Here is a 27,898-nt window from a genome sequence, read left to right as displayed (position 1 = left end):
TCATATCATGGGCAAGTCATGATAGCTTTTCTTTTTTTTTTTCTTTCTTTTTTTTTTTTTTTTTTTTTACTGTGTACATGGGTATGTCTACACTGCAATTAGACCCCTGTGGCTGGCTTGGGCTGTAGGGCTGTTTAATTGCACGTTGGAGTGGACTTCTCGGTTAGGGCTGGAACCCAGGCTCTGGGACCCTGCAAGGTGGGAGGGTCCCAGAGTTAGGGCTGCAGCCCAAGTCCAGAAGTCCACACTGTGATTAAACAACCCCTTAGCCCAAGTCAGCTAGCACAGGTCAGTAGCAGGTTTTTAATTGCAGTGTAGAAGACACACCCTTAGCGGTCTTTCCTCCTTGAGACTTCCCATTCTTGAGGAAAGATCAGAGGTTGTGTGCGTGGAGGGTGCTGGGTGCATTTAGATATCAATCACCTATGTCTGTTTTCATGCTGTTAGCTCCAATCAACCACCCCACCTGACCCCAGGTTCCAGGTTGGCTTGTGCAGTTTTGTTTTGTGTGCTAGAGGCACTATTATAGTGTTGGAGGTGTAAAGGAGGAGTCATGGAGGGGTGGTGAGCTGGATAGTGATCTTCTTGACAGCCTAAAGTGGATACACTCACTCTCAGTGACATTATGCTGAGGTGGGTGGCTAGGAGGCAGAGAATGGCTTTATTCCAAAAGGCAAAGGGCAGACCTGTGAGATATGCTGTGAAATATTTCATCAGGATGGTCCCCTCCAACCCCTGAGAAGCACTGCGGGAGTGAAGAGGCTTGCAAGCTATACTGGGGGTAGAGGGCATGTGACTCCTCCCTAAAATATGCAAAACTGAGCTATTTCTCAGTCTTAAGTTCTGCTATATTTCACTGCAGACATAGAGAAAGTGCAGAGAGAAATAGATAGGATCCTACAAGGTATGCTACAGAGCATTTGTACCTCAGCGAGGTATTGTTTGTGCCTTGACTGGGTGTGCAAAGTGCACTCATACCTCATGTAACCTACAAAAACTAACCAAACTTCCTTTCCTGTAAGCAATGTCTCCATGGATTCTTTAATTTTGTACAAAAAATGCTTCAGTTCAAATCTGCTACAGGAAGAAGGACAGAGAGGAGGCGGAGTATAGAATGTGACGGTACCATGCTGGGGATGCCATTTTGAAGCAGCACAAGATGGAGTATAGAAGGGGATGGGAACTCCTAGCTCACATCCTGCTCCACCTCCACCACCAATAATACCAAGTTGTGAAGATGGGTATGTACATGACCAAGTTCTCTCTGGGGGATTTGACTCTTCCGTGCCAGCCTGGGTTTCTGCTTGGGGCTCAGCTGATGCAGGGTTGAAATTGCAGTCTGCTATAGCAGGGTAGGACTGGGGCTGGCTTTCCAGCTGGCTGTCATCAGGGTCCTGCATCACAAAAAGATCCTGCCTCTCAGGGGGAAGTTCCTCTCTGGCATCTTTCTGCTCATCCTATGATGGGTCTAGCCAGTTGTCCTTGGTGTGGGGAAGAGTGCAGGCAGCAGGCTCCGATAGTGCCTGGAACAGGTTATACTATAATTGCGTAGAATCCTGTCCAGTTCATCAAAAAATGAACAGATCACATGGCCCTTACCAGGTTGTCTCTTTATCTCTTATTTCAATGTACTTTCTCCTGAGTGGCTTGCTCCTTAGCTGGCACCGGTTGGTGTCCTGGCCATGACCCCTTGCGGACCTCTGTTTTACAATGTCCACAAAAAGGTCCTTATTTCTGTGGCTGGCTATAATAGTTTCCTGAATCAACATTTCTTCCCAGATGGCAATGCGATTCAGCACGACTCCATGCAGCTGCACAAGCTTTGCTGTGGGGTTTCTGGAGCACTATTGCAGTTGTATTGCCAGATTAATGATACACTGGGATCTGGGAGCAAATGGGCAATATCTGTCTCTAGGCACCTTTTAAAGGGGAGAAGGATCATCCTGAACACTTGACGCTAGGACAGAGAGAGAGGGCACACAGGTAAATGGATAGGTCAGTAATGATCAGCCTGCAAAGCTTTGTGGGATAGTCATTGGCAGAATGTACAAAGTGGTATGCAGCAATTGTGTGTACATGAACAAAAGACCAAACATAGTCCACTTTACAAGAGGACTCCAGAGTTCCTGATAAACATGGAGTTGGTGCGCAATGATGGGTTGCGTTGTGCGTCCACAAGCATTTTCAAAATGGATTAACTTAAGTAGATCTAGTTTGAAAACACCCATGTGGACAAGCCCTTAGAAAGGTTCCTCTTCCGTCTTCTCTCTGCCTCTCACTTCTATAGAGCAACACTGTAACTTGTATTTACTTACACAGAATCACAGATCTTCTTCACCTCTGCCTTCTGTCAGGTCACTTAGGCCCTGACACTGCTAGATTGTTCCCTATGGTACATTTAACAGTGTTAGTTTAAAATGTCTCAAGCAGTGGAGCTTATGCTAACTCTCTTTAGGAGGCCTATAAAATGTCTGAAATAGATGACCAGGAGAGTTTTTGATGAACCATCCATCTTAACATTTCCTTTTAATATCCTCCCATTACCACTACTTATACTCGCTTGTATTTAAACAGTCGTTTCCCTCCTCCCCCCAAAACTGAGTGTTTACACCCTTCTGATGGCTTCTAGTTTGACTCCTGCGTGTCTTATTTTGTACACAGTTTATTGGGTTATATTTGTGCCTAACAAATTGTGAAAGGTGCTTTCTCATTGTCAACTCTCATGGTATGCATTAATGTGATTCTGAGCGTCTGTTGGTGTTGGCATGGAATGCCTACTGCCATCTCAGAAGAGGGCTTGTAGCAGGACCAGATTATAACAATCTGAGGCCCTAAACTATGTCAAATGTAAGAGGCCCCATACCATTAAAAAATGAATTTATTATTTTCACAGAAAGGACACTGAATATATAAACACGAAAGCTTTATATTTGCGTATATATATATATATATATGGTGAAGTTGTAAAAATAGAATAATAATTTTCAGCAGCCCCCGTTGTAACAATGACATCATGACAAATAAATTTTAGACCAATTCTTTGAACTAATTGTGTATGTAAAGTAGAAGCAAACAAAACAATATAAAAAAATAGAAAATAAAAAAATACAGTAAATAATACAATTTCCTAGACGAGTTCTCAGGAAATTTTTCTTCTGTGTTGGGGCATCTAAATTGTGGAATTCCTTTTCTGAATATGCAGTGAGACTCTTGGCAATCAAGGATATAAGAGGCAATAGAGGATATAGGATGTGGATAACCCACAAGCTTCAAGCTCAACTATTAGTTATATTTATCTGAATTACACTCAGGTAATAACAGATTTCAGAGTAGCAGCTGTGTTAGTCTGTGTCCGCAAAAAGAACAGGAGTACTTGTGGCACCTTAGAGACTAACACATTTAATCTGAGCATAAGCTTTCGTGGGCTACAGCCCACTTCATCGGATGCATAGAATGGAACATATAGTAAGGAGAGAGAGAGACACACACATATACAGAGACTATAAGGTGGCAATTTTGCAACAGAAAAGCTTCAAAAACAGACTCCAACGAGAAACTGCTGAGCTTGAATTAATACGCAAACTAGATACCATTAACTTGGGTTTGAATAGAGACTGGGAGTGGCTGGGTCATTCCACATATTGAATCTATTTTCCCCATGTTAAGTATCCTCACACCTTCTTGTCAAAAAGTTTTTTTTTTCTCCTGCTGATAATAGCTCATCTTAATTAATTAGCCTCTTACTTCACCTTTTCATATTGTGTGTGTATCTGTATCTATCTGTATCTATATCTATATCTCCTTACTATATGTTCCATTCTATGCATCTGATGAAGTGAGCTGTAGCTCTCAAAAGCTTATGCTCAAATACATTTGTTAGTCTCTAAGGTGCCACAAGTACTCCTGTTGTTTTTACTCAGGTAATAAGCCAACCATCAAAAATTGTATGCGGGTTGTATTTTTCCAATAAATTGTATTATTTTGTAGAAGGTTATACCGAATCACCTAATATTAGTACTAAAATGAGTAGCAGAAAGCTTTTTATTGAAACAACTAAAAAATTTAATTTTAATAATAAATATTGAGATGTATATATCTATGCAACAACAAATATTTTTATTTATATATATATATATATATTGAAAGCCTCTGTTATATTAGCAGGATATTTCTGTGAAAGTTAGTGCTACTTTATCTATGTTCTCACAGGAAAACAAGAGAGGCTATATAATCTTTTTTACACCATGAATAACGAAAATTCTCCTTTTCATATGAATAAATGAAAAAAAGTTAAATTTTGTTTGGAAAATACAAAATTTATCCAGACTATATATAAAATATATTTACAAATGTTTATTCTGATTTAATTTTCACTATGAAATAATGAATTGTTGGGATTTTTATTTTGCTATACTATAAAAGTACAATGTATTATGCACATGATATGTGATTTATAAATCTATATAGGAATTTTTACATAGCATACTACCTGTAATAAAATATTATCTTGCGTGCTCCAAACCCGGTGAGCAGAAAATCCCAGTCTTTTTTTCTAGGCAGACATCTCTTTGCATTTGCTTCTCTATCCTCTGTCTCCCCCAGAACCACTGATTAATCTCAAGTAAACACCTTGGACACACACAGAGTGACAACAAGCTATATGCGCAGAAAAAAGACTACTAATCTCTATACAGGCATTGAGATAGTGAGAAAAACTAGCCTATATTCAAACAAATATAATGAATATTAAAGGCTTTAATAGCCTATAAATCATATATGCACATCGTTTGAAATAACTTGCTCACCAAGTACTCAGAATATTTGATATATATCTACCTCTTCCTTCACTTCTCTCAAAACCCTCTATTCTTTCGTCAGCACTCTTCAATACTTACTGTGAAGGTTCCCAAAACTGACAGAGGGAAGCCAACAAAAATTTATCCTCCTCTAGATCCGCTTGACTGAAGTCCATAAAACGATCACCTGCAAACTCAATCATATGAAGCGATGGATAGCCCATGAAACAGAAAGTGGCGTGCGCACTTAAATACACAATTGAACGTATGTACTAATCAAAAGAAGAAAGAACACACTAAGATACGAGTATGAGCTTGGCAGGATTGCTTCATGACACTGCTGTCTCCGACCTCATATTTTTCCCCGATTTTTCTCAGTAATAAGACTTCCTTTCATTCTTGTTATGAAGGCATGTTCAGAATTTTACCAGTAGCAGCTGGCCAACAAAACGCTGCCTTAGGAGAATGATAGCAGACTTACTCATAGAAATACTAATTTTACAAGCGCAATTATCGTTTTTGTTTTCTCAGCCTTGGCCTCCTGCCTGTCAATAATGAACAATTAGTGAAGGGAAAGGGCATTTGTGTAGCCAGATGTGTATATTTTTGTCATATTTGAACCCAAATGTCTATATTTAGAGATAATCTTTTTCCTATATCTCTTTTATCAACCGATTTTGATAAAAATTTGAAATGAAGTCATGCTTCTTTTTTAGAGGCCCTAAGTTGTAGCTTAGTTATTTTATACCTTAATCTGCCACCGGTTTGTAGAATGAAGGGAGTGCACACCACATAGTTGAAGTTTCAGCCACTGCTAATGGTACAGTGTTCTCTGGCCAATATTACTTAGGTGATTCTTGCTCTGTACAGTGTAGATCAAATAACTTAGCAACACATAATTCAGAGGGATGCTGAGCACTTACTGATCTGGTGTACAATAATTAACTGAAATCCAGGATAAAGTTATGTAGCATGGTCTAGTGGCTTGTATGTAATACCAGGAGCCAGGAATTCTTACCCTGGTTCTGACTTTGCTGTGCCTTTGCCTCTAGCTATTGATTTACCTTCTCTGACCCTTGCCCTATCTATATAGTGGAGGATAACAACTTAACTACCTTTTGAATGTTGTGAAGAATAATTACAAACATTAACTAAGGTGTCTTAAAGAAGAGAAGCATGAAGGACAAACCAACCTCTAGTTTTACATGCAACAGTACACTTTTCTGGGATTTAGGAAAGAACATTCAAAAAGAGACAGAGGCAGTGGGTATAATAGGCTAGGGGAGGCTAAGCCTCCCCTCATGCAGTCACCACCGAATGCCAGGGCCACCACGGCCCAGGTGTCCAGCCTGTGCTCTGCCTTTTCCAATATCTGCTCCGAACCTTCCTTGAGGCCCACACTGCCCGCTGCTGCGTGAGTCTCTCGTCTCGTCTCATCTCATCTTCTTCGCTTCACACCCCTCCACCATGTCCCTCCTCTCCTCACCCCGCCATGAGGTTGCTTGTTGCATCTCTGCGAGTGGTGGAGGCCTCGTGGGGAGGGAGAGTGGACAGGAGGGACATAGGAAGCGGTGGTCATGGAGGGGAGCAGGCCTACGACTGAGCGGGGATGGAGTGTGGGAGAGGCCATGGGTGGAAGAGGTGGGACAGGGAGCTAGCCTCCCCCTGGGGAAGCTTCACCTGCCATCCATGAAAAGAGGCCCCAAAGCTTAGGACCCTTCATTTTATACAAAATACACAGAGTTATTTTTTTGGCGTTAGTGTAACGTGATGTAACAGGAATTGGGAATAATTTTTTTCAAAACACCATTACGAAAAGTTTCAGTAGATACTCAACAATCTCCAGAAGCAGTTCTCTTCCTTGTTCTGGAGGCTAGCTTTCCATTACAGCAGTCAAAATCAATCTGTCCCTACATGTGACACTTAACTTAAACATAAAATATGGGAACTTTGAAAAATTGATCTCTTTATGCCTCTAACATTCCTAGGTGGCTTGAAATGACAACCAGTGTATTTGTACATCTCTGTTTCTCATTAAAGACAGGTTCATGTTGAAATATTTATTAACCAGAGGGGCTAGAGAAATGCCCGCAGACAAGCTAGATAACAGACCTGTTTAGTAGCAGTAATAGTTACTCGTATGTAGAACTTCATCTTCAGAATGCTTTACAAAAAGAAATAGGCCCAAACCAGACCTTCAATTGAACTTTAGCATTTTGGATAATAAAAGGAAACTTGGAGCTGAACTACTCCTGGATTTTCTGTTTTGTTTTCACAAAATCAAGTTCAAGTCTTGCAAGACCATGATGTAGTCTATGTGTACTGACAGTTTTTTGTCCTGGCTCATATATGGAAATACTCATGGAAACTTAAGCTGTCAGTCATGATAAGGGCTGGTCAGAAAGCAAGAATTCTGTTTTGTGAAAAATTGAGGTTTTCAAACTTTCATTCCTTACTGGGGCAAAAATGAGGCATTTGAAATTTTTCAAGAAAATACACGACACTCTCTCACCCTAGAATAGCCAACAGTAGGAATTTGAGACCTTGGCTCTCCCACATTCTCAGGTGAGTTCTCTTACTACCAAGCTATTAACTATTCTTGTGTCTGTCTGTCTGTTTCTCTCTCTCTCTCTCTGCAAAATTTCTGTTGAAATGGATACATTTCTGCCAAAAAATTCAGTTTTGCTGAAACAGCTTTTTCCAACAGAAGGTTTTATCCATTTTTTCGATCAGCTCTAGGCATGATCACTCAGTGTCACAGTAATTTTGTACATTTTTAGCAGTAGCCTTAATTATTCCAACATTCTGGTTTTTGTTTGGGACTGTGCCAGTAAACTGTGTTAAGGACCATACAAAGGAGGACTGTTCTGTTTGAAAAGCTGAATTCATGGATGAGAGACTTACAAGGTTGCTCATAGTTCCAAATTGGTGCTGCAACTTGCAGAAAGTTGACCTGTGTGGGGTGGGAGGGAGATAGAATCTTTGGAAGAGGCTCACACTCAATTTGTAGATGATGCTGGTTGCTGGTTTTTACTGTTTTCATTGGGTTGAAACTGTGGTCAGAAATATCATTCTTAGTGTATATACGACTGGGGGATGCAAAATATTAATTGAGCTCCTGAATCTTAAAGATTGGACTCATGTTTTGTTTGAACTTTTAATAATGATGTTGAATAAAGTTAGTCTGGAGAGTGCTTGGGAGGGCTTGTGGACCCTACCTCTAAACCTTGTAACCCATGCTGCTTTCTTCCCCTCTTTAGAGACGGGCAGTCGAGTTCCAAAAAGGGGGAGGAGGGAGAACAAACCTGAACCTCCTGCAAATTTGGAACAAAAATTAACCTTAACCTTTTTTGAAGTAGTTCAAGTAGATACCGTCCCACCCCCTAACTTTGCTGAAAGCCATTTTTTGCTTGTTGCTGTCTGGTTACCTTCTGTCTTCAGATTGCGGGCTGGGGATCTAAAAAGGCGGTATGGAAAGTTTCTAACCATGGGAATCTTCAGTGCACACAACTGAACAAAGCAGAATGTGACACAGTTGGGTTTGAAGACTCTAAAGGGAGGCAGTGAGAGGGACTGGGAGGTTGAGGGTCAGTTGGAGATTGGGGAGCCTGATTTTGGTCAGGGAGAGGGAGCTGAGCTGTAGGTGTGGTCTCGTTGGGTATGACTACACTGCAATTAGACACCCACAGCTGGCTCATGCCAGCTAATTCCCAGGCTCAGGGGGGCTCAGGCTAAGGGGCAATTTAATTGCAGTGTAGACATTTGAGCTCTGTCTGGAGCCTGGGCTCTAGAACCCTGTGAGGTGGGAGGGTCCCAGGGCCCTAATATCTATGATGCAGCCCATGAGCCACAGTCAGCTGGTTCGGGGTAGCTACGGGTCTTTAACTGTAGTGTAGACATATCCTGTGAGGTCAACGAGATCGTTGATACCCCGGGAGCTGTGATTATGGCCAGCTCGGACAACAAGAGGAGGAAGGCAGGCATCCAAAATTTTGGGAGTCAAGCAAATCTTTAGTGATAGCTGAATATCCAGGTCCCTAATCTGTAACATATTGCTTTATCATTTCAGATACCTTAAAATCCAGCCAGCGTTCAGGAGCCTGATTTCTAAACTGAATAATGTCATGCTGTCTTTAATGCAAAGATGTATTTTTAATCTTTAATTGAATGAAAACATTTATTTTCTTCTCTAGCTCTTCCCTCTGACCTATCCCCCAACTCACCCCTCCCCCCCCCAAAAAAGATGGTGGATACCTTATCAGTAGGGCTCCAGTAAAGTGCGGACCACCAAAGCAGACACAGCAGAGCTACTAATCAAGAAATACTTGAGAATAATAATGGCCTGAGCAACAATGTGACAGCAGAATTACCTTCCTAGGTCTTTTTTTCCTTTCTCATTCATCTACCTGCAATCTCATTCATCAGGAAGGAAGCTTATAAGTTTAATATTAAAGAGAGAACCCACAGTGAACAGTTTACAAAGACTATCAAGTGTGATTCCATGTGCTTGTATTATCAGCTTTGAGCTTCCAAATGCAGACAGAGTGTGGAGTAACATGTGTTAAATCATAGTAAGCCACAGAGCAGACTACAGCTAGTGGGGCGGGGGGAGATTCAGTTTATTGTTCAATGGAATGAATGCTATTCTACAGCGACAGCTGGTGCTCTGAGTGACACACAGTGACTGCTTCACTGACTCACAACAATAATACCTGACGAGCTTTGCACATTAGTATGTCTCAGGGGAACGTAGAGAGAAGGATTCTGAAAAAGATCTACTCTCTCTTTTATGAGTGTGGGCACCACTTGATGAGCAATATGCTTCTGATAGTGCAATATCTTGTTTAAAACAGTAAAATCTGTTTGCTATTACAGACTTTCTCTCTAACTTCTATAGAGTCCTTTAATTATTTACCCCAGTATTGTTAAATATCCCCTCCCCTTCCTCCTTGATCTCTGAAGATCCAGTACTGGAGTTTTTGAATCAGTAAATTAATTGGTGTATGTCAGATTACCGCACTTTCTCTTCTTTCAGACCTGAAATTCTACCTTTTTCTTAAGCTGGCTGTGATATATATCTGGGAGGTTACTGTACGACATTTAGGGCTTCTTAATCCAGTGTCTCCTGAAACTTACACCTAATTTACTGCTCACCCATTATTCCCATTAATTGCTAATAATTAATCATCAATCACTTGTAAACACATAGAAATGAGATCTACTGGGTTTTAAAAACTGCTTGTATTAGTATAGCTTCATCCATGCCAGGGGCTCGCACCAGTTCACCTATCTGGATTTCTAAATCAATGTATTAAAATCAGTACACAAGCTGTGCTGGCAAGCCCTAAGCAGCATTGCGTTCCCCAGTCTCTCAACATTGCTGTAATATGGGCAATTTTAAATACAAGTCCCCTTTTTAAAAGCACAACTAATATCCTTCCACCCTACCTCATAAATATCATAGGAAGAAAATTGTTCAAATTGGACTTTTTCTGTAAATAGCAAATTTTTAAGGATAATTGAGCTAAAATGAACCACTTTATCTGCCATTAGCTGTGTGAGGATTAAATAGAGGGATTGAGTGGGCTAATTTTTAGAGTATGTTCTGCAAGTATGCCAAGAATTGGGCTGGTAGACAGAGCTTTTTAGTTCCCATTGCTACTGACCAGAGTGACACTGCTTGCTTCTTACGAAGATGTAACAGCTGTATGGGTGATGGGTGGTATTTTGCATCCGGCATCTGATTGGAGTTGTCAGATTCTTTAAGGGAAACCATCCCCTAACCAGAAATGAACTAGAATCCTTCATGATATCTGTCTCCACATAGCCAAAATATGAATGGTTTTCCCACCACCTCACATTTGCAACTTTAACTTTTCAAAACATTCAAGCTTTGAATATTCATGATTGGACAATGCAACAAACACCAGATTGGTCTGGGTTGCAATGACTGGATTAGTACTATGTAAAACACTTGTCAAGCAATGATTATAATATCCACCAACTTATCCTGCTCTTAGCAACACCATTGTGAATGAGGAATAACTCTTGTGAAGGCAAAGGTGTTACTCTCAATTCATGCTTGTGCAGATGAAAACAGTGTTTAACCCAACATTACTGAACTGCAAAAGCATGAAGTAAAAAATGTCAGCCCTCTGGTCTTTTGTTTGACTTTTATAATTTCCAAACAAGTGCTGTTTTGTGGTGGTCATGATCTGTGTCCAATTCCACCTGACTGTGCATGACAATAAGAGCTTCACAGGTCTCCACCCAGACTGTCTGTCTGGGAAGCTCAGCCCTCAAAGGCACAGCCCTCACTGCCATAATGTTGATTCTTCTGGTACAAGGTAGAGCATATTTGCCTCAGAGACTGATTCTCCTTCTTTGGTCTGTGAACTTAGATAAAGTCTAACTTTTATGCAGGGAGAAAAAATTCCAGCACAAGTGTCCATTTGTTCTGACACTCTCATAGCTCCAGCTTCTTTTGGAACTTAATATTGACAGTCCTTCAGGGCAAGTACACTTTCTTCCCAGATAACCACTGCGTCCCAGTGATGTCATAAAGAAATGCTTCTAATGGGTTTGGCTTGAACATTTGAGGGAAGATTTCATCTCTATTCTTTCATCTCCACCTGCTCCAGTTTTAAATACTGCAGCCACAATGTGATAATGATGTTCAGCTACATAAACACAATGCAGAGAGGGAACAAAATAAGGCAAGTATCTTCTTTATTTAATTATAAGAGCAAACTATTCCACAGGGGCATACATAGCCTATGCTGTAATAAGCACTGTAAATTACCTATATAGTAGTTTGATAAATGTCTGATACACACCTCTATAAAAAATTACAAACAAACCCCTCTTTTAAAAATGGATAGATGGTGGAAAGTGTGTTTCAGTGGAGTCCAGCCAAAACCCCAAAACAATGCAATTATTGACCAATTTCTGTACCTTCAAAAAACCAAACTTAGTGTTTCTGGAAATCATCAGTAATCTGCTCCTCATGGCCAATACTTCTTCCTTTTCTCATTTCACCTCATCCAATTTAACTGCTCACTCCCCCTTAATGTTGGATGGTAAAGCATGCAAACCATCTACAAGGTTCCAAATAACCAATTACTAGATGTGACACTCTAGCCCCTTTACTCCCCTGCCTCAGCAAGTAACAGGGAAACTAACTCTGTTCCCCCTTACCACTTTAGTCCCCTTCTTAAGTGAATAAGACCTCTTCAGATAGAGCAGGCAGGGACTGCTCATCCTATGTATGCTACTTGTGGGCAGGGTGGGTACAGATTGGGGAAGGGAGAGGAAGAAGTCTTGGCTCTACTCTACCCCAACCCTCCTAACTTGCTGGCCAAAGTGTCTACTAGTTGCACAGGGAGAATAAGCTACACCATAAAAAGCATCAAGGTAATCTTGCCCTCTCTCTCGGACCAGGGGAAGAAGTGAGATTGAGTCACAATTCTCTTTTGTGGTCTGTTCCTGGGGGGTGAAAAGCTATGACTGTCCCTTCTCAAGGCAGACTGTAATGTACAGTCGATCCAAAGGAGAATATAAAATCCCATTTTGTACTCTAGAGATCAGTTTCCCAAAATCTCCTAGTAACTTGCTATTTTCATCTTTTCACAAATTTTAGGTAGATGCATTAAGGTTGGATGGGTGGTTGTGAATGCTTACCAACAACATTTATAAAACCCAAAATAGTTAGTTCCCTGTTTATTCCAGCCTCCCTTGAAAATCTTTGAAGTATCTTCCAGTGCTTTGTTCTCCATGGCAGAAGGGGAGGTATAATGCTGATAGAAGAAAATACTACTTCCAAAGTACAGCCCGTTCCTGATCCCATTGAAGTTAACAGGAATGTTACCGGATAATTTTCAAAGGGTGCTGAATCAGGCCCATAGTATCCAATAAGGAATTGTGCTGAAGGGCCCAGGGTATTTGTAATGGGTATGCTGGAGACTTTCACCTCTGTGTCATCATTTTAAAATCCCACCTTGACAGATACTGTTACCAAGCAGCTGTTTATTGGGCCATGTGACGTGAACATGTTCTCAGACCAACTTCCAGTGGATACTGCTATTTCTGAGAGATACCTAACTAGCACTCTTGTTTGCAGTCTTAACAGTGGCTGAAGACTACATGGGAATGGAGACCTTGGTCCTCGGGTGGTACCTATCAATCCTGAGCTGATGCAGACTGTTGGAACCATGTGAGGAAACCTGCACTTTTGTGTTTGCTTCCTGTTCAGAACCTATTCTGCACATCAACAAATGGCTGCAGTATCAGGGTACCAGGCTGGGACCTATCAGGAGAATGAAATATCTTTTTTAAATCTGATTATATTAGAGTGTTCAGCAGTAAGCAAATGAAAGAATGATGATACATCAATATGATATGCCACAATTCTGTCGGTCATCGCCACACCAACCTGCTGCAACTCCAGACACCTGTTAGTCTCATGTCACTGTTTGCTGGAGTGACACAAGATAAGATAGTGTGTGCATATGTGTTAAAGGCCAGAGCACAAAGTCTAGGACTAAATTGTGGCTAGGATCAAGTGATGGGAAATCTCTCCTCTAGCCACAAACTGCTTGGAGAGCACCACCTGGCCAAACACCTTTACAATTCACATAGCGTTATTTCCCATCATCTTCACAAACTTGTGCAGCTCCATATTTACAACAGCATACAATTCTTAGCTCACTCAGACAAGAGGGGGAGAAACAGAAGGCAACTTCCCTCTGCAAGATCTCTCTTGGCTCTGACTGTGAAAAGCCTACTAGTCTCCCCACACCCACTCTCAGAGAGCTTTCTTTCTGTGCCTTTCTACTTTCTGGGCTAATCGGTTAATTTGCCTTGTAGCTGTCTCCAGCCCATTCCCAATCTCTGAGGCACGGCTTTTGTCCCTCAGGTTTACCCTGGGGGTGGGTGGGATTTATGTGATGATCCAATGATCAGAGTGCTGGCACAGCTGCTATTGGCCATAAGTCAGTGACAGACAATCTAAAAAGTGGGGAAAAAACTCAGCCAGTAACTAAGCAGTCTCCACAGTTTTGCTGAGTAGGCCCCACTGATATTTTCACTATGATTTTTTTGGGAGGCCGGGGTGGTGGAACATCAGAACACTAGTAGAAGACATTTTATTGGGAGAATTAACAATGAAGAGGTTCAATGGAAGCTAAAGCTATATTTCTATTAAAAAAATAATTTCCCCGAGCATGCTCACCGCCTATGGGGAGAGTGCCTCAGGTTGTTCTCAGGTGACCCTTTAAGACTAGTGCATACAAATAGGATCACCTTACTAATGGTTGACTTGGTGAATGCTTGATGTGTGAATATTCCAATAACTTTGTTTTAATCTTTTTACATGCAAGCATTTGCTCACTTGAGTGTTTGCTTTCAGTAAATATTATTAGTGAGCAAACTTTGCTAGCATGAATGCTCATGGAAAATTAACTTTGAGTCTAAATAATCACAGCTAAATAGTCACCAAAAGCAAACTTGAAATTTCATAGTCAAGTGTAAAATTTGCAATTCAAACTTCACAGTTGATTGATAGAATTTCTCCAGTCAGGGAACACAAACAAGCTCATGTGACACAATGTGACCTTTTGAATATTCACAATGACCTGGTCATGAATAATCAAATAACTTAAAATCATTCACTAAATACACTTGTGAATAACTGCAAATTAAGAAATTAGAGACTTTTGTATCTGTTCATGACCAGAAAAGAGGTAAAAATTGTAGAACAAACTGTATTTTATGAATTGTTTGCCCAGTTCTACTTTATGATAATATTTTATTAATAGTATTTGATGGTTCCCAGAACTTAAAAGTATCTAGTATACACCTCTCTCTCTTCCCCCATAACTCTGCTTTCCATTGAGTTACCAGCCAAAGCATTGTCCTGTCTTCCTATTGATAGTTACATCTAATTGTCGCACTGGCGAGCTACCTCTGCTCCGTACTCTTAAATGTTGCTCTCTGGCTCCATTTTCTGGGTTTCCAGCCCACATATGGGGTTTGTCAATATCTGCAGATTGTAACCACAGCCTGATAGGTTTGCAGAAAGAAACCGGGAAAGAATTTTCTGTAGTATCTGGCTGATGAATCTTGCCCATATGCTCAGGGTTTAGCTGATCGCCATATTTGGGGTCGGGAAGGAATTTTCCTCCAGGGCAGATTGGAAGGCCCTGGAGGTTTTTCGCCTTCCTCTGTAGCATGGGGCACGGGTCACTTGCTGGAGGATTCTCTGCTCCTTGAGGTCTTCAAACTACAATTTGAGGACTTCAATAGCACAGATATAGGTGTGAGGTCTTTTTTAGGAGTGGTGGGTGAAATTCTGTGGCCTGCATTGTGCAGGAGGTCAGACTAGATGATCATAATGGTCCCTTCTGACCTAAATATCTATGAATCTATGCAGGCAGACAGGAGTTAGCAAGGGGCCATTGTGATTACATGAACATGACAATAGGGTGAGTGAATCTGACTGGGACCCCAATCAAATCAAGTTCCTTCATGTAGGGCTCCACAAAACCTAGGGCCTGTCCTGCTTTTCTATACACCACCTGGAGAACTGAAATAAGAGGGGAACGTTTTCTTCAGTGATATTAGGAGATGTAATTTTAAGATTCATTCATAAATGTTTATGGTCAAACACTTCTTCATTTGTGCAAATGTTAATATCAGAGGGTGTCTGGATCGTTGCTGCTAAAGTGTTTTGGTTATTACATACATACCTTCTCTCATAGTGCAAAGCACCATAAAGTCACAATCACAATGAACAGTAAACAGCACATGGAAGTCATTGGTCAGCAATCTTCCTCTACATTTCAGTCTTCACCCAGCCTTGCGAAGCGCGGTGTACCATATCCCATCCAGTCAGCCACAGCATCAAACCACACTTGCAGCATCAAACCACACACACTGGTGCCTTGCACAAGTCCCTGGAAAACCTTTCTTCAACAATCTTCCTCCATCCATCTGACCCATGCATCCCACAAACTCAAGTTTTCTTTATCTGATTATCTTAATATTACTTCCTTGTTAGTAGTGTGTGAGGTATCTAATGCACAGCAATCACCTGTAACATTTGAATTCAAAGGCAGAAAGCCTTTTAGGCAGTGGTTTTGCACTCTGTTACCCTGGAAGGGATGTACTAAAATGTGACCTGGCCCTAGGACCAAATTGTGGGAAGAGACCCCCACTGCAGCAAGAGAGGGACTATCGGAAGGGGCGCCATATAGGGAGATGGCTGTGATGCCAGGCCTGGCCATGAGGAGGTGATCTTGCAATGAATGAATCCCTTCACAGGCAGTAGCACGTACAAATATAAGAATGGGCCCTCCTATGTCAGACTAAAGGTCCATCTAGCCAAGTATCCTGCCTTCCAACAGTGGCCAGTGCCAGGTGCCCCAGAGGGAATGAACAGAACAGGTAATCATCGAGTGATCCATCCCCAGTCGCTCATTCCCAGCTTCTGGCAAACAGAGGCTAGGGACACCATCCCTGCCCATCCTGGCTAATAGCCATTGATGAACCTATCCACCATGAATTTATCTAGTTCTTTTTTGAACCCTGTTATGGTCTTGGTCTTCACAATATCCTCTGGCAAGGAGTTCCACAGGTTGACTGTGTGTTGTTTGAAGAAATATTTCCTTTTATTTGTTTTAACCTGCTGCCTATTAATTTCATTTGGTGACCCCTAGCTCTTGTCTTATGAGAAGTAGTAAACAACATTTCCTTATCTACTTTCTCTACACCAGTCATGACTTTATAGACCTCAATCATATCTTCCCTTAGCTGTCTCTTTTCCAAGCTGAAAAGTCCCAGTCTTATTAAACTCTCCTCATACGGAAGCCATTCCATACCCCTAATAATTTTTGTTGCCATTTTATGAACCTTTTCCAATTCCAATATATCTTTTTTGAGATGGGGCGACCACATCTGCACACAGTATTCTTTCCACGCAGCTTGCAGAGATTTCATATAATATATAATACTGTCTCTCTTGAAGTTATGTAGCACTGAGGATAATAGGTCCATCTGAGTGTAACACAACACTAAATATTGGAATTTTTCGGTTGTTCCATGGAACTACCCACTTTACTGTTTAGCTGCTCTTTCCTTCAAACCCCCTTTCCCCTCAATATCATTGCCAGTGACAGGTGTTCTTTTTTTTTTTAATCTAAATAAAGTGGAAGTTGAAATTCATGGATTTATTCTCTGGATTTATCTGCTTTGTTTGAGTAAGATTACTATCCATTTGCATGCAAGTAGAAAAGAAGTACACTACATTTTATATGCAATGTGTTATTTTATGCGTATCTTCTGTGGTAAGACTTACAGCAAATGACTGTGAAATTAACAGTGGGATTCTTCTGCCATCCAGTGGAGAGACTGTTACACAAACAAAAGGCAGTCAGCAAAGAGAGTGTCCATTTTTGCTAACTAAAAGACATGGGATGATAAACTGTGGTCGAGTCTACATCTTGGACCAATAGGGACTACTACTCCCTAGTCCTAGTCCCTAGTTATAAATTAATTCTTCAGTGAAACTTTTCTTCAAAAATTTAACTTACCTGACACGAGGGGAATAAAATCCTGCGATTCTCAATTGGTTCAATTTCTTTTTTTCTCATCTGCGTGCAACTTGAAGCATTAGGGAACCCTTGGTTGTGACCTGGGAAAACAAATCCTGCTGGTCAAAGGTGCTGAGCACCTGCTTACTAGCATTTGATGCCACTAGGAGTTGCATATACTCAGTACTTCCCAGGCTGTGGCCCATCGAGTTTTAGGTTTCTTTTAACATTTGATAGCTGTCGTTTGTAGTGTTTAAAAAAATGCTTAGTGTTTTTCTAGCATTTTGCTCTTTCAGAACACTGTAACATGATTTAGTTGTACTCTAATTAGTAACATACACGTGTGTATAGGCCCATATTTTCGGAAGTGTTTACTAATTTTGGGTGCCTAAGTTTAGGCAGTTGAGACCTGACTTTTGTGAGGTACTAACTTGTAGCTCCAACAGACAGGCATGGGAGCACTTCTGGAAAAACAGATAGGGTCTGGGTTTTTTTTGTTTTTATCTCCAAATAAGAGTGAACACTTCTGAAAATGAGACTGCTGTAACTCAGGTTTGTTTCTCCAATGCTAGGAATTTGTAAATGGGAGGAGAAAATACTGGTAAGCCCCATGTCTGCCCTCGGTCACAGTCCTTTGAAGAGCCCCTTCATTCCCACCAGTCAGGCTATAATTTTCCCTCCCTCTTTTGGACTTAACGGTGACATCTTTACCTCCTTTCAGCAATCCCCTTTCTGCTGGAGAAATTAAAACAAACAAACAAACAAATCTGCAAGAACATTTAATCCTGCCATGAGAAGGTACAGAAAAAGATAGCAGGGTAGGGTGAGGTCTTTTTTACAATCTGGGAAAGTTCATCCTAAATGAGTTTTTGTAACATAAAAGCATGACTAGTGAGCATTCTTTTTCTCTAAATACTGTGTTTTTTTTCCCTTGAGGGTCCTGTAAAGTAAAAAACTCACGGGCTGAGACGAAGTTCAATTCTTATAATTCTGATGTTGTTTTAATAAACATTTTCTGCTAGTATAAGCCTCTCAAAGTTGAAACAGTGGTACCCCTCTGGCAACGTTTAGTGTAAACTAGTCTTGCCACTCCTCCATATTAGTCTCCATTCCCTCCTGATTCATAGCTGCCATTTCAGCATTTTCAAAGATACCTGGCTCTGCTGAGGAATCTCTTTCTGCAAAAGCAGCTTCAGCATCTTTTGTATGGATGTGCCTCTGATATAGGTCATTGATATAGGTCACCACTAATGATTGGTCATTAGTCCTATGATGAGATGGATAATCCCACACTTGGGAGATAGGGGTAGAGAAACAACTTTTGGTTCAGGAAGCCCTGCCTAAGCAGGCCTACTGAGCGTGCTCCAGTTGAAGGAGGGGGCGTGAAAGGGAGGCATCACAGCACAGCTGGGTGATTGGTGGAAGAAGGCAGACCTGTGCTCAGTGCTATGGTGGGACCACACCTGGAGGGTGCATCTCCAGGAATAGGACTACTGCATGAAACATGAATTTTCTAACTTGGGGAAGCCCATGTGTTGGGTTGCAAGGGACATTTGCAAGCTGCAATGCATCTCATGGAGGGACAGAATGGTAGGAAAAGACCTGGGGTTCACTAGCCAGATCACAGGTAGCAAATGCTGTGCTTATGGTGCTCAAGAGGGCAGAGGCCAAATATCTGGCTATGAGCCCTTAATGAAGCATCTTGGATTTAATTGTGCATGACACTTCTGTTGCTCTTAAGTCACCCTCTCTAGGTGCTATGGGGGGGAATGTCTGATGATGAAACAATCTGAAGAAATGAGGCTATTAACAAATGATTAAGCAGTTCTGCCTTGCTAGTGTGGAGAGTGGTTGCACCTCTGTGCTGATGTCTCTCAACTAATGGTGCCAGTTGTCATGATGTCTCTTGTAATACAATTACCCAGCAATGGATAGAGATGAATGAACTCATTTCATGTAGGCAGCCAGAAAGCCTGTCAAATTATTAACAACTGTTGATTGCCATTCACTATGAGTTTGGGATTAAATCAGGGCTGTGACATGGAAGTGAGGGACTCTGCATCCCATCACGAATCCCTTGGAACATTTGGTCCTTTCTACCTGTACTCCTCTCACAAAAATATAGCTTCATCTTTATGTTCACCATTAGTCATTGTGTTGACTAACCTTTTTATTAAATTGAACATGTCGTTCACGTTTACTGAAAACCTTACCAAGTAATGAACGCCAGCAGAGCACAGTGTGAGCTTACTGGATTTTGGGTGGCTTCCAGCAAACGCCTACTTTCCTCTTGACTGATTCCTGAAATTATAATATATGCATTAGTGCTCCAGGAAGATGACTCTACTTCTGAGCTGACAATACTTGATGCAGCACTCAACTCTTCCTCCCTGTTCTTAGCAAGCTCTCTGAAAGAACACTGACTGAACAGTTGTGACTCAGGTTCCCAGCACAAACGCATCTTCCCAGCAGCAATTACATTTCTAGGCACTGCCAGATATTACAGGACTGATGTTAGAAGAATGGGGGGGGGGGGGGGGGGAGAGCATTTTTCCTCTGCTTTACACAGTATTTCCAGCTGCATCATTTTTTAGCATCTCTTCCAGCAGCACTGTTTGCCATATCTAACAGTACTTCACAGGAATGTCTTTTTAAAGGCAACAAAATTACTTTCCTACTTATACTTTTTAAAATCAGATTTAGTAAATAATGATCGTATAGATCTTTCCCCAACTTTTAGGTCACTATTCTATTAATTAAAGAGCAAACAGGTTTTTAAAATAAACCAGCTTTTGGTCAGCTTTGCATTTTAGGTTAGAAAGGAGGAATGAAATCTGACTTTGTTCTGTGTCACAGAGATGAGGTACTTCTATTTGATTGCTTCAGAAGCTTCTCTCACATCTTAGATGAAAGAATCCATTCCCAAAGGTATTATGTCACGTAAGGTGACACCCCTTTTCCAGAGCTGGAGTTTGACTCTGCCCTGCTCTTTGACTATACATGGCAATAAGATTGCTCATGGGAATGAGTAAGTCCCTTGATGTTTCAGCTTGGAGATTGGGTTTGTCCCCAGATGACTGAAGTAGTAGACCAAAGCTGTGGCTGTGTTTGGAGACAATCAAAAGGGCCAGATGAACAGAAGACTATAGTACACCCTGCCAAATAGTGTGGGGAAAACAGGAGGTTCCTTAATGGCTCTCAACAAAACTGGATGTGGGGAAATGGAGTCTCCCCCCCACCCCACAAAGCTCTTTGGAAGTAGAACTCTTCCTTCCCTCACCTGACAAAGTATGCTTCCCACCATCTCTCTCATGCACTTGGGGTCTGCAGAGCAACATGCTATAGATGTGGTTGTAGGTTCATAAGTCATTTAAGGCCTCCTGTGATGTTCTGTACCTCCATTTCACGTTTGAATCTATATTTGGGGCATTGCTGTATGATGTGTTCAATGGTCTGGATGTTCTCACCACAGTTGCATAAAGGGAAGTGTTTGATTTTCTACTTGTACATTGAGTAGCAGCATCTTCAATGGTTTGTTCAGATGTAGTTTGTTCAGCCTGGTCCAAAGTCTGCGTGGTGGGTCAAAACTGGGAGGGCAGCTTGTTGAGTCAGTGATAATGTGCTTGTTTGCCATTTCCCGCCAGGATTCAGGGACATGAAGTGGTTTAGTGCCTTTCGCAATTTCAGGCATTATTGAGGTATATTATCCATAACCCCCAGATGGGAAGTTTGGGTAGTCTTCAGCACATTTAAGCTCTCATGCTGTGGCTATATCTTGATGGATAGCTGGAGGTTCAATGTTTGTTAATACAGAAAGCCCCTGTAGAGGTGTTCAGTTTTAAAGTTTCTGTGATGATTTGTGTTGTGCTGTATGGAATCTGGGGGACACCTGAGGATATTATGAATATTAATATCGTAAAATGACAATGAGTTGTGCCAGATAGGCCATGTAAGATATCTGCAAAAATGTTATGATTTGCCAAATATGATGATGGGGCCAGACGAGTTGCATCCGAGAGTGCTGAAGGAATTGGCGGCTGTGATTGCAGAGCCATTGGCCATTATCTTTGAAAACTCGTGGCGAACCGGGGAAGTCCCAGATGACTGGAAAAAGGCTAATGTAGTGCCAATCTTTAAAAAAGGGAAGAAGGAGGATCCTGGGAACTACAGGCCAGTCAGCCTCACCTCAGTCCCTGGAAAAATCATGGAGCAGGTCCTCAAAGAATCAATCCTGAAGCACTTGCATGAGAGGAAAGTGATCAGGAACAGCCAGCATGGATTCACCAAGGGAAGGTCATGCCTGACTAATCTAATCGCCTTTTATGATGAGATTACTGGTTCTGTGGATGAAGGGAAAGCAGTGGATGTATTGTTTCTTGACTTTAGCAAAGCTTTTGACATGGTCTCCCACAGTATTCTTGTCAGCAAGTTAAGGAAGTATGGGCTGGATGAATGCACTATAAGGTGGGTAGAAAGCTGGCTAGATTGTCGGGCTCAACGGGTAGTGATCAATGGCTCCATGTCTAGTTGGCAGCCGGTATCAAGTGGAGTACCCCAAGGGTCGGTCCTGGGGCCGGTTTTGTTCAATATCTTCATAAATGATCTGGAGGATGGTGTGGATTGCACTCTCAGCAAATTTGCGGATGATACTAAACTGGGAGGAGTGGTAGATACGCTGGAGGGGAGGGATAGGATACAGAAGGACCTAGACAAATTGGAGGATTGGGCCAAAAGAAATCTGATGAGGTTCAATAAGGATAAGTGCAGGGTCCTGCACTTAGGATGGAAGAACCCAATGCACAGCTACAGACTAGGGACCGAATGGCTAGGCAGCAGTTCTGCGGAAAAGGACCTAGGGGTGACAGTGGACGAGAAGCTGGATATGAGTCAGCAGTGTGCCCTTGTTGCCAAGAAGGCCAATGGCATTTTGGGATGTATAAGTAGGGGCATAGCGAGCAGATCGAGGGACGTGATCGTTCCCCTCTATTCGACATTGGTGAGGCCTCATCTGGAGTACTGTGTCCAGTTTTGGGCCCCACACTTCAAGAAGGATGTGGATAAATTGGAGAGAGTCCAGCGAAGGGCAACAAAAATGATTAGGGGACTGGAACACATGAGTTATGAGGAGAGGCTGAGGGAGCTGGGATTGTTTAGCCTGCAGAAGAGAAGAATGAGGGGGGATTTGATAGCTGCTTTCAACTACCTGAAAGGGAGTTCCAAAGAGGATGGCTCTAGACTGTTCTCAATGGTAGCAGATGACAGAACGAGGAGTAATGGTCTCAAGTTGCAGTGGGGGAGGTTTAGATTGGATATTAGGAAAAACTTTTTCACTAAGAGGGTGGTGAAACACTGGAATGCGTTACCTAGGGAGGTGGTAGAATCTCCTTCCTTAGAGGTTTTTAAGGTCAGGCTTGACAAAGCCCTGGCTGGGATGATTTAACTGGGAATTGGTCCTGCTTCGAGCAGGGGGTTGGACTAGATGACCTTCTGGGGTCCCTTCCAACCCTGATATTCTATGATTCTATGATCTTATTTATATGTCTGTATCACTTCTGTATTCTGAGTTATAGATATGTATGTATGTCTGTATTACAAAAGTTGTGCTATGCTTCTGGATGACACCACTAGACAGCTTGGCAGCAGCACTGCCTAGCCTGTTTGATGGCCCTGTAAGAACAATCAGCTATACGATTTACCCATTGAGAGAAGGCAGAGGATACACTTCATGACTCAGTAAGGCATGCATGGGCAGAAAAGGCTTCCAAGCCATGTGCTGGGAAGCTTGTGTTTGAAACAAAGGGAGTACAGGCCACATGGCAAAAGACTATAAAAAGCATCCGATGAAGTGAGCTGAAGCTCACGAAAGCTTATGCTCAAATAAATTGGTTAGTCTCTAAGGTTCCACTAGTACTCCTTTTCTTTTTATAAAAAGCAGCATCTTCTCCATTTTGTCTTCAATCCTGCTTCTTACCTCTGGAGGAACTTTGCTACAAACTGTAGCTCTGAACAAAGGACGGAATGACCCATCCAAGCTGTGGATGTGTTCCAGAGGGACTTTCAAGCCAGAAAACCCACCAATACTGCGAGGAACCTAATATATGGACTTTTGAAGTCTTTGTATGTATGTGACTGTTTTACCATTTAACATCTCTCTTCTTGTTCTTTCTTTTTTCTTTATTATAAACGTTTAATTTTAGACACTAAAGGATTGGCTGGCAGCATGGTATTTTGGGTAAGATCCAAACCTATGCTGACCTGGTAACATGTCTGACCCTTTCAGGTCAGAAAAACATTTTGTATATGTGAGTAGTTTTAAAATAACTTCTCACTGTACTGGATCTAGGTGCATGTCTGGGAGCCAGAGAACTGGAATGCAAAAAGGAGGCTGTGTGGTTTTTTCTTCTTGATAACCAGTGTGGTGAAACACACTGCTGTCAAGAATGATACTGAAGTGTTTTTCAATACTCGCCCATAAGCTGAGCCCTGAAATATTCATTAGAACTGGCTGTAAACTTTCCCTTTAAACATTTTTGATTAAAAAAAAATGTCTGCAATAGATTGTGGATTTCTCAGCTAGCTCTATTATCCATCACTCCTCCTCAAGGGCTGCAGGTGCAGGCTGGTGGTGTTGAGGGGTGAAGGTTGTTTTCCCACCCTAGGGCTGTGGTGAGTCCAACAAGAATTGTGGCCCCAGTGAATATTCTTACATCCCTAGACCTATTAAGTTTCCTGTTTTCCCCAGGAGATGTCGTTTTGAGACCCTGCTCATGGTCAGAAGCCTCAGCCTCCCAGGAAAATGGCAAGAGTAGGGTTGAGGTGTTTTTTTCCATACAGTTCTAGTAGGGCTGTGGGAATAGAGGGGGGTGTTCATATTGTGAGCATCTCTTCTGGTGGAAAGGCTTTCTCTAAGAGGAAGGTTTTGCAACATTTCCTAAAGATAGTCAAACTCTGGATTTGACTGATCTCCTCTGGAGGACGTTCCATAGTTGTTTCCCTTGATTGAGAATGGTTTGTCTCCACCTCTCTCTAATAGTGTGGTGCTTACCAGGGCATTGTGAGGCACCTCGCTACCACCTGCCCTTAGTGTGAGGAAGCCTTGTCTGTGCCTGCCGTGGGTCAGCTCTCTGACTCCGCTGGCCATGGGCGAGACAGGCACTCCTCTCTAGGCTTACAAAGACTGCTCTTTCTCACCAGGTTAGCGATAGGCACACCACAAGCCCCCTGAGCATCTTCCTGGTGTGTCCAACCCCTGTTCTACTGGATGCTCAGGGCTTGTCTACACTTAAATGCTTCAGCAGTGCAGCTGCCTCACTGCAGCACTTAAGTGAAGACTACCTACGCTGATGGGAGGGCTTCTCCTGTTGTTGTAAGGAATCCACCTCCCTGAGAGGTGGCAGCTAGGTCGATGGGAGAATTCTCCCACTGACCTAGTGCTGTCGACACCAGGGGTCAGGTCAGTTTAACTGTGTCACTCAGGGGTGTAAAAAAACCAAACAAACCCAACTTAATTTCCTAACATAGACTAGACCTCACAGTAGTCACAGATTCACTGCTTCCAAAAAAGCAATACACCCCAGCGTATCAGTTACACCTCAGATCACCACTCCGCCTAACACACAGTACTTGGATATGTTTATAGTGAAAACAAGTAAAAGTTTATCTAACAAAGTATAGTGATTCGAGTGATAGCAAGTAGAATTATTGAAAACAAATGGTTACATGCAAAATAATATCATAACACACATTCTAGAACCATGACTTACTTAACTACGTATCTTCCTGTCTTATAGAGCAACTCACCCAAAGTCCTACCAGCATTTTACAGTCAGATTGGCTGTGACCCTCCATTCATAAGACAAACCTATCTTTGCCATTCCTCCTCAGAGAAGGATTCAGGGAGTACCTTTGCACCACAAAATATAAACCAACAATCCATGTGTAAGGGGACTGTTGCCCCCTTACTAACATTCAGTGGGGGTGTTTTAGTTTCTAGCTCCCAGTACTAAAAAGGGGAAAGGGTCGATGGGGAATCATGACCCTGAGACTGACAGTCCCCAGGAACAATGGGGAGAGGCCAATGCTCCAGGTCAGCCTGAATGACAGGGCGGGCAGGCTAGTCAGGGAGTCAGGAGGCCAGAGAGGTCCTGTCCTCCTTGTGAGCTGGAATTGCAGGGTCAGACAGAGTGGGGCTGAGCTAAGGAGAAAGCAGGGGCCCAAGCTGAGCTGGGGAGCAGAGCTGTGCCAGATCCAGAGGGACCAGAAAGCAGCCCAGAGAGAGCAGACCCTGTCCTGGGAGCAGAGCTGCAGCCCCAGAGCCAGAGGCACAGCCCAGAGAGAGGCCACTTGCCCTGGGAGCAGAGCTGCAGCAACCAGAGCCAGAGGGGCCAGAAAAGCAGCCCAGGAAGCAGGTCAGTGCTGGGAGCAGAGTCACAGAAGCAGCCGGCAGAGCAGACCTGTCCTGGGAGCAGAGCTGCAGCAACCAGAGGCCGAGCGGCCAGAGAAGCAGCCCAGGGAGCTGGAGGCAGAGCAGCAGCAGCAGCCGTGCTGAGGTAGAGTGGAGCTGGAGCTGGGGCTGGAGCAGTCCGGAGCTGGGTGCGGTGAGCAGCTGAGGAGAGCGAGGGAGGACCCTGGGCAGTGGACCCAGCACAGGGAGACGCCTCAGCCAGGAGGCTCTGCAGGCCAGACTCGAAGGAGGATTGGTAACCCTGACAGGGCGGGGGCAATGCTGGGGAAGAAGGGCCCTGCCACCTAGAGCCTGTAGCCACCACCAGAGCGAGTGTCCAACCCGCAGCATCCCTGCAGCACAGCCAGGGCCTGAGAAGAAGGCCTGGGACTTACAAGGAACAGACTGTGAACTGCCCTGACGTTCCAGAGACGCTGTTTGTGATGTTCCCTGCCACAGAGCGGGGTGATGTGTTTCCTTTAACCTTGCCCATTTCCCCTTATTCTTTTTAAAATTAATTGTTGATTAAATAACTTGCATTTGCTTCAAATTGTATGTAATGGTCAGTGGGTCAGAGGAGTGCCCAGTGCAGAGAGAGTACCCTGGAGTGGGGACACCCTAGCCCCTGTCCTAGGTGACCACAGCAGGGTTGGGGGTCGAGCCCCCCAGGAATCCTGGGTCCAGCCTTGTTGGGGTTACGAGGACTCCGCCAGACAGGAGAGTGGAAGCGGAGTCCTCAAGGGCAGGGAGGCCACTGGGTAAAGGAAGTGGGAGCGAGGACTCAGATCCTTTCGCTAGCCCACTTCACCGGGGTAGTGCAGAAGCCAGGAAAGTTCCCCACAATAGCAGGACTATTCCCCCACTTATACATGGTTTTTAGTCATAAACAGGATCCCCTTCTTCTCTTTTTTTTTCCTGTAAACTTCCTCTCCTGAAGATTTCACAATCTCTTGATTAACGCAGTATGCAAACAGGCATCCATGGTGAGACATACAATGCCCAAAACACATGTGACCAAATATAAAGAGAAGAATATATGACCACCCTGACTGAAAGGAGCCTTCCTACAGTATGTTCCCTCCTGGTGACCTGCTTTAATCTCAAAATTTTACAAATATACTTTTCAGGATAAATAAATAATTCCTTAAATATTATCCATGTGTACCTTTCGCAAAGATTGACAACCAGTGGGCTACTGGCTTTTGTTAGAGATCTCACGTGCCACTCTTTGATGGATTATTATGCATATATGTATGAACCAGGGGATCCCTCTATGAATCCCATGTGTCCTCTGCCAGTGGGATCAAGAAGTTCCTGGATCACACACACTACTCTGCCATGTAAGGAATTGCTGTAGTTGACCCAGATGTTGTGATTGTTCAGTTAACCTCCCATTTCATTCACAATAGCAAATGGGAGGGGAAGCACCTCTAAGAATCTCTCTCTACTGGCATATAACTCACACCAGGAGAAGAACTGGGAATTCTTGACTTGACTTCTGTTTCATTATCTGTAAAAATGGGACTAATAATGCTTTCCCAGGCTTGTAAAATGCTTTAAAATCCATAGATGAAAATGCTGTATAAGTGCAATGTGCTAACAAAATCTGAAAATGAAAGTTCTAGGTGTTAGGTATAAGATGTCTCTCGGGCTATCCCACCTTCATGAACATCTGGTGCTCACGTTCACTACCCACTGTGAGGATCCATGGACTAGAACTCAGATCTGCAATGGCTGACGTTCCCACTGTGCTCCCAGAAGGCCACTTAGAGCCACACCCAGAGCGCACTGTGGAAAGGCACCGCAGGAAGTACCACCCAAGGGGAGCTAGAGTGACATTATCCTGCAGCCCTCTGATTGGCCAAGCACCCTATTTAACCCTGTAGGGCACGCCAGGAAGTTGTCTGGGCAACCACACAGACTTCTGGCCCACTGCAACTCAAGACATCACCTTGTCTCCTGATTCCAGCCTGGTACACCTCTGATCACCAGTCTCCAACTCCAGCCTGATTTTTTACCCCAACTCTTGCTTCCTGAACACAACTCTAGCAATTCCTCTGATCCCTGCTCAC

At 42.8% G+C, this 27,898-nt stretch overlaps 1 protein-coding gene across 5 annotated transcripts in view; it reads left to right on the top strand.

The window, feature by feature from the left end:
• Positions 1-814: 814 nt before the first annotated feature.
• LOC311521162 (uncharacterized protein) overlaps positions 815-27,898 on the top strand; it is an 87,475-nt gene continuing 60,391 nt past the window's right edge. For 3 of the 5 annotated variants that reach the window (XM_084629325.1, XM_084629322.1, XM_084629323.1), the window contains exon 1: positions 815-1,241. In XM_084629325.1, coding sequence (XP_084485451.1) covers positions 1,177-1,241 — 65 coding nt within the window. In that variant the 5' untranslated portion in view covers positions 815-1,176. Of the gene's footprint in view, positions 1,242-6,913; positions 7,362-12,915; positions 13,009-27,898 lie in introns of those variants that run through there. The other 2 variants (XM_084629324.1, XR_014711818.1) reach the window with 2 other exon arrangements.

The sequence above is a fragment of the Lepidochelys olivacea genome (genome assembly GCF_965140295.1).
Source record: "Lepidochelys olivacea isolate rLepOli2 genome assembly, chromosome: 5".
In the NCBI taxonomy this organism is placed as follows: Eukaryota; Metazoa; Chordata; order Testudines; family Cheloniidae; genus Lepidochelys; species Lepidochelys olivacea.
Note: the sequence above shows the minus strand (reverse complement) of the source record. Positions and strands in the feature narration are given on the sequence as shown.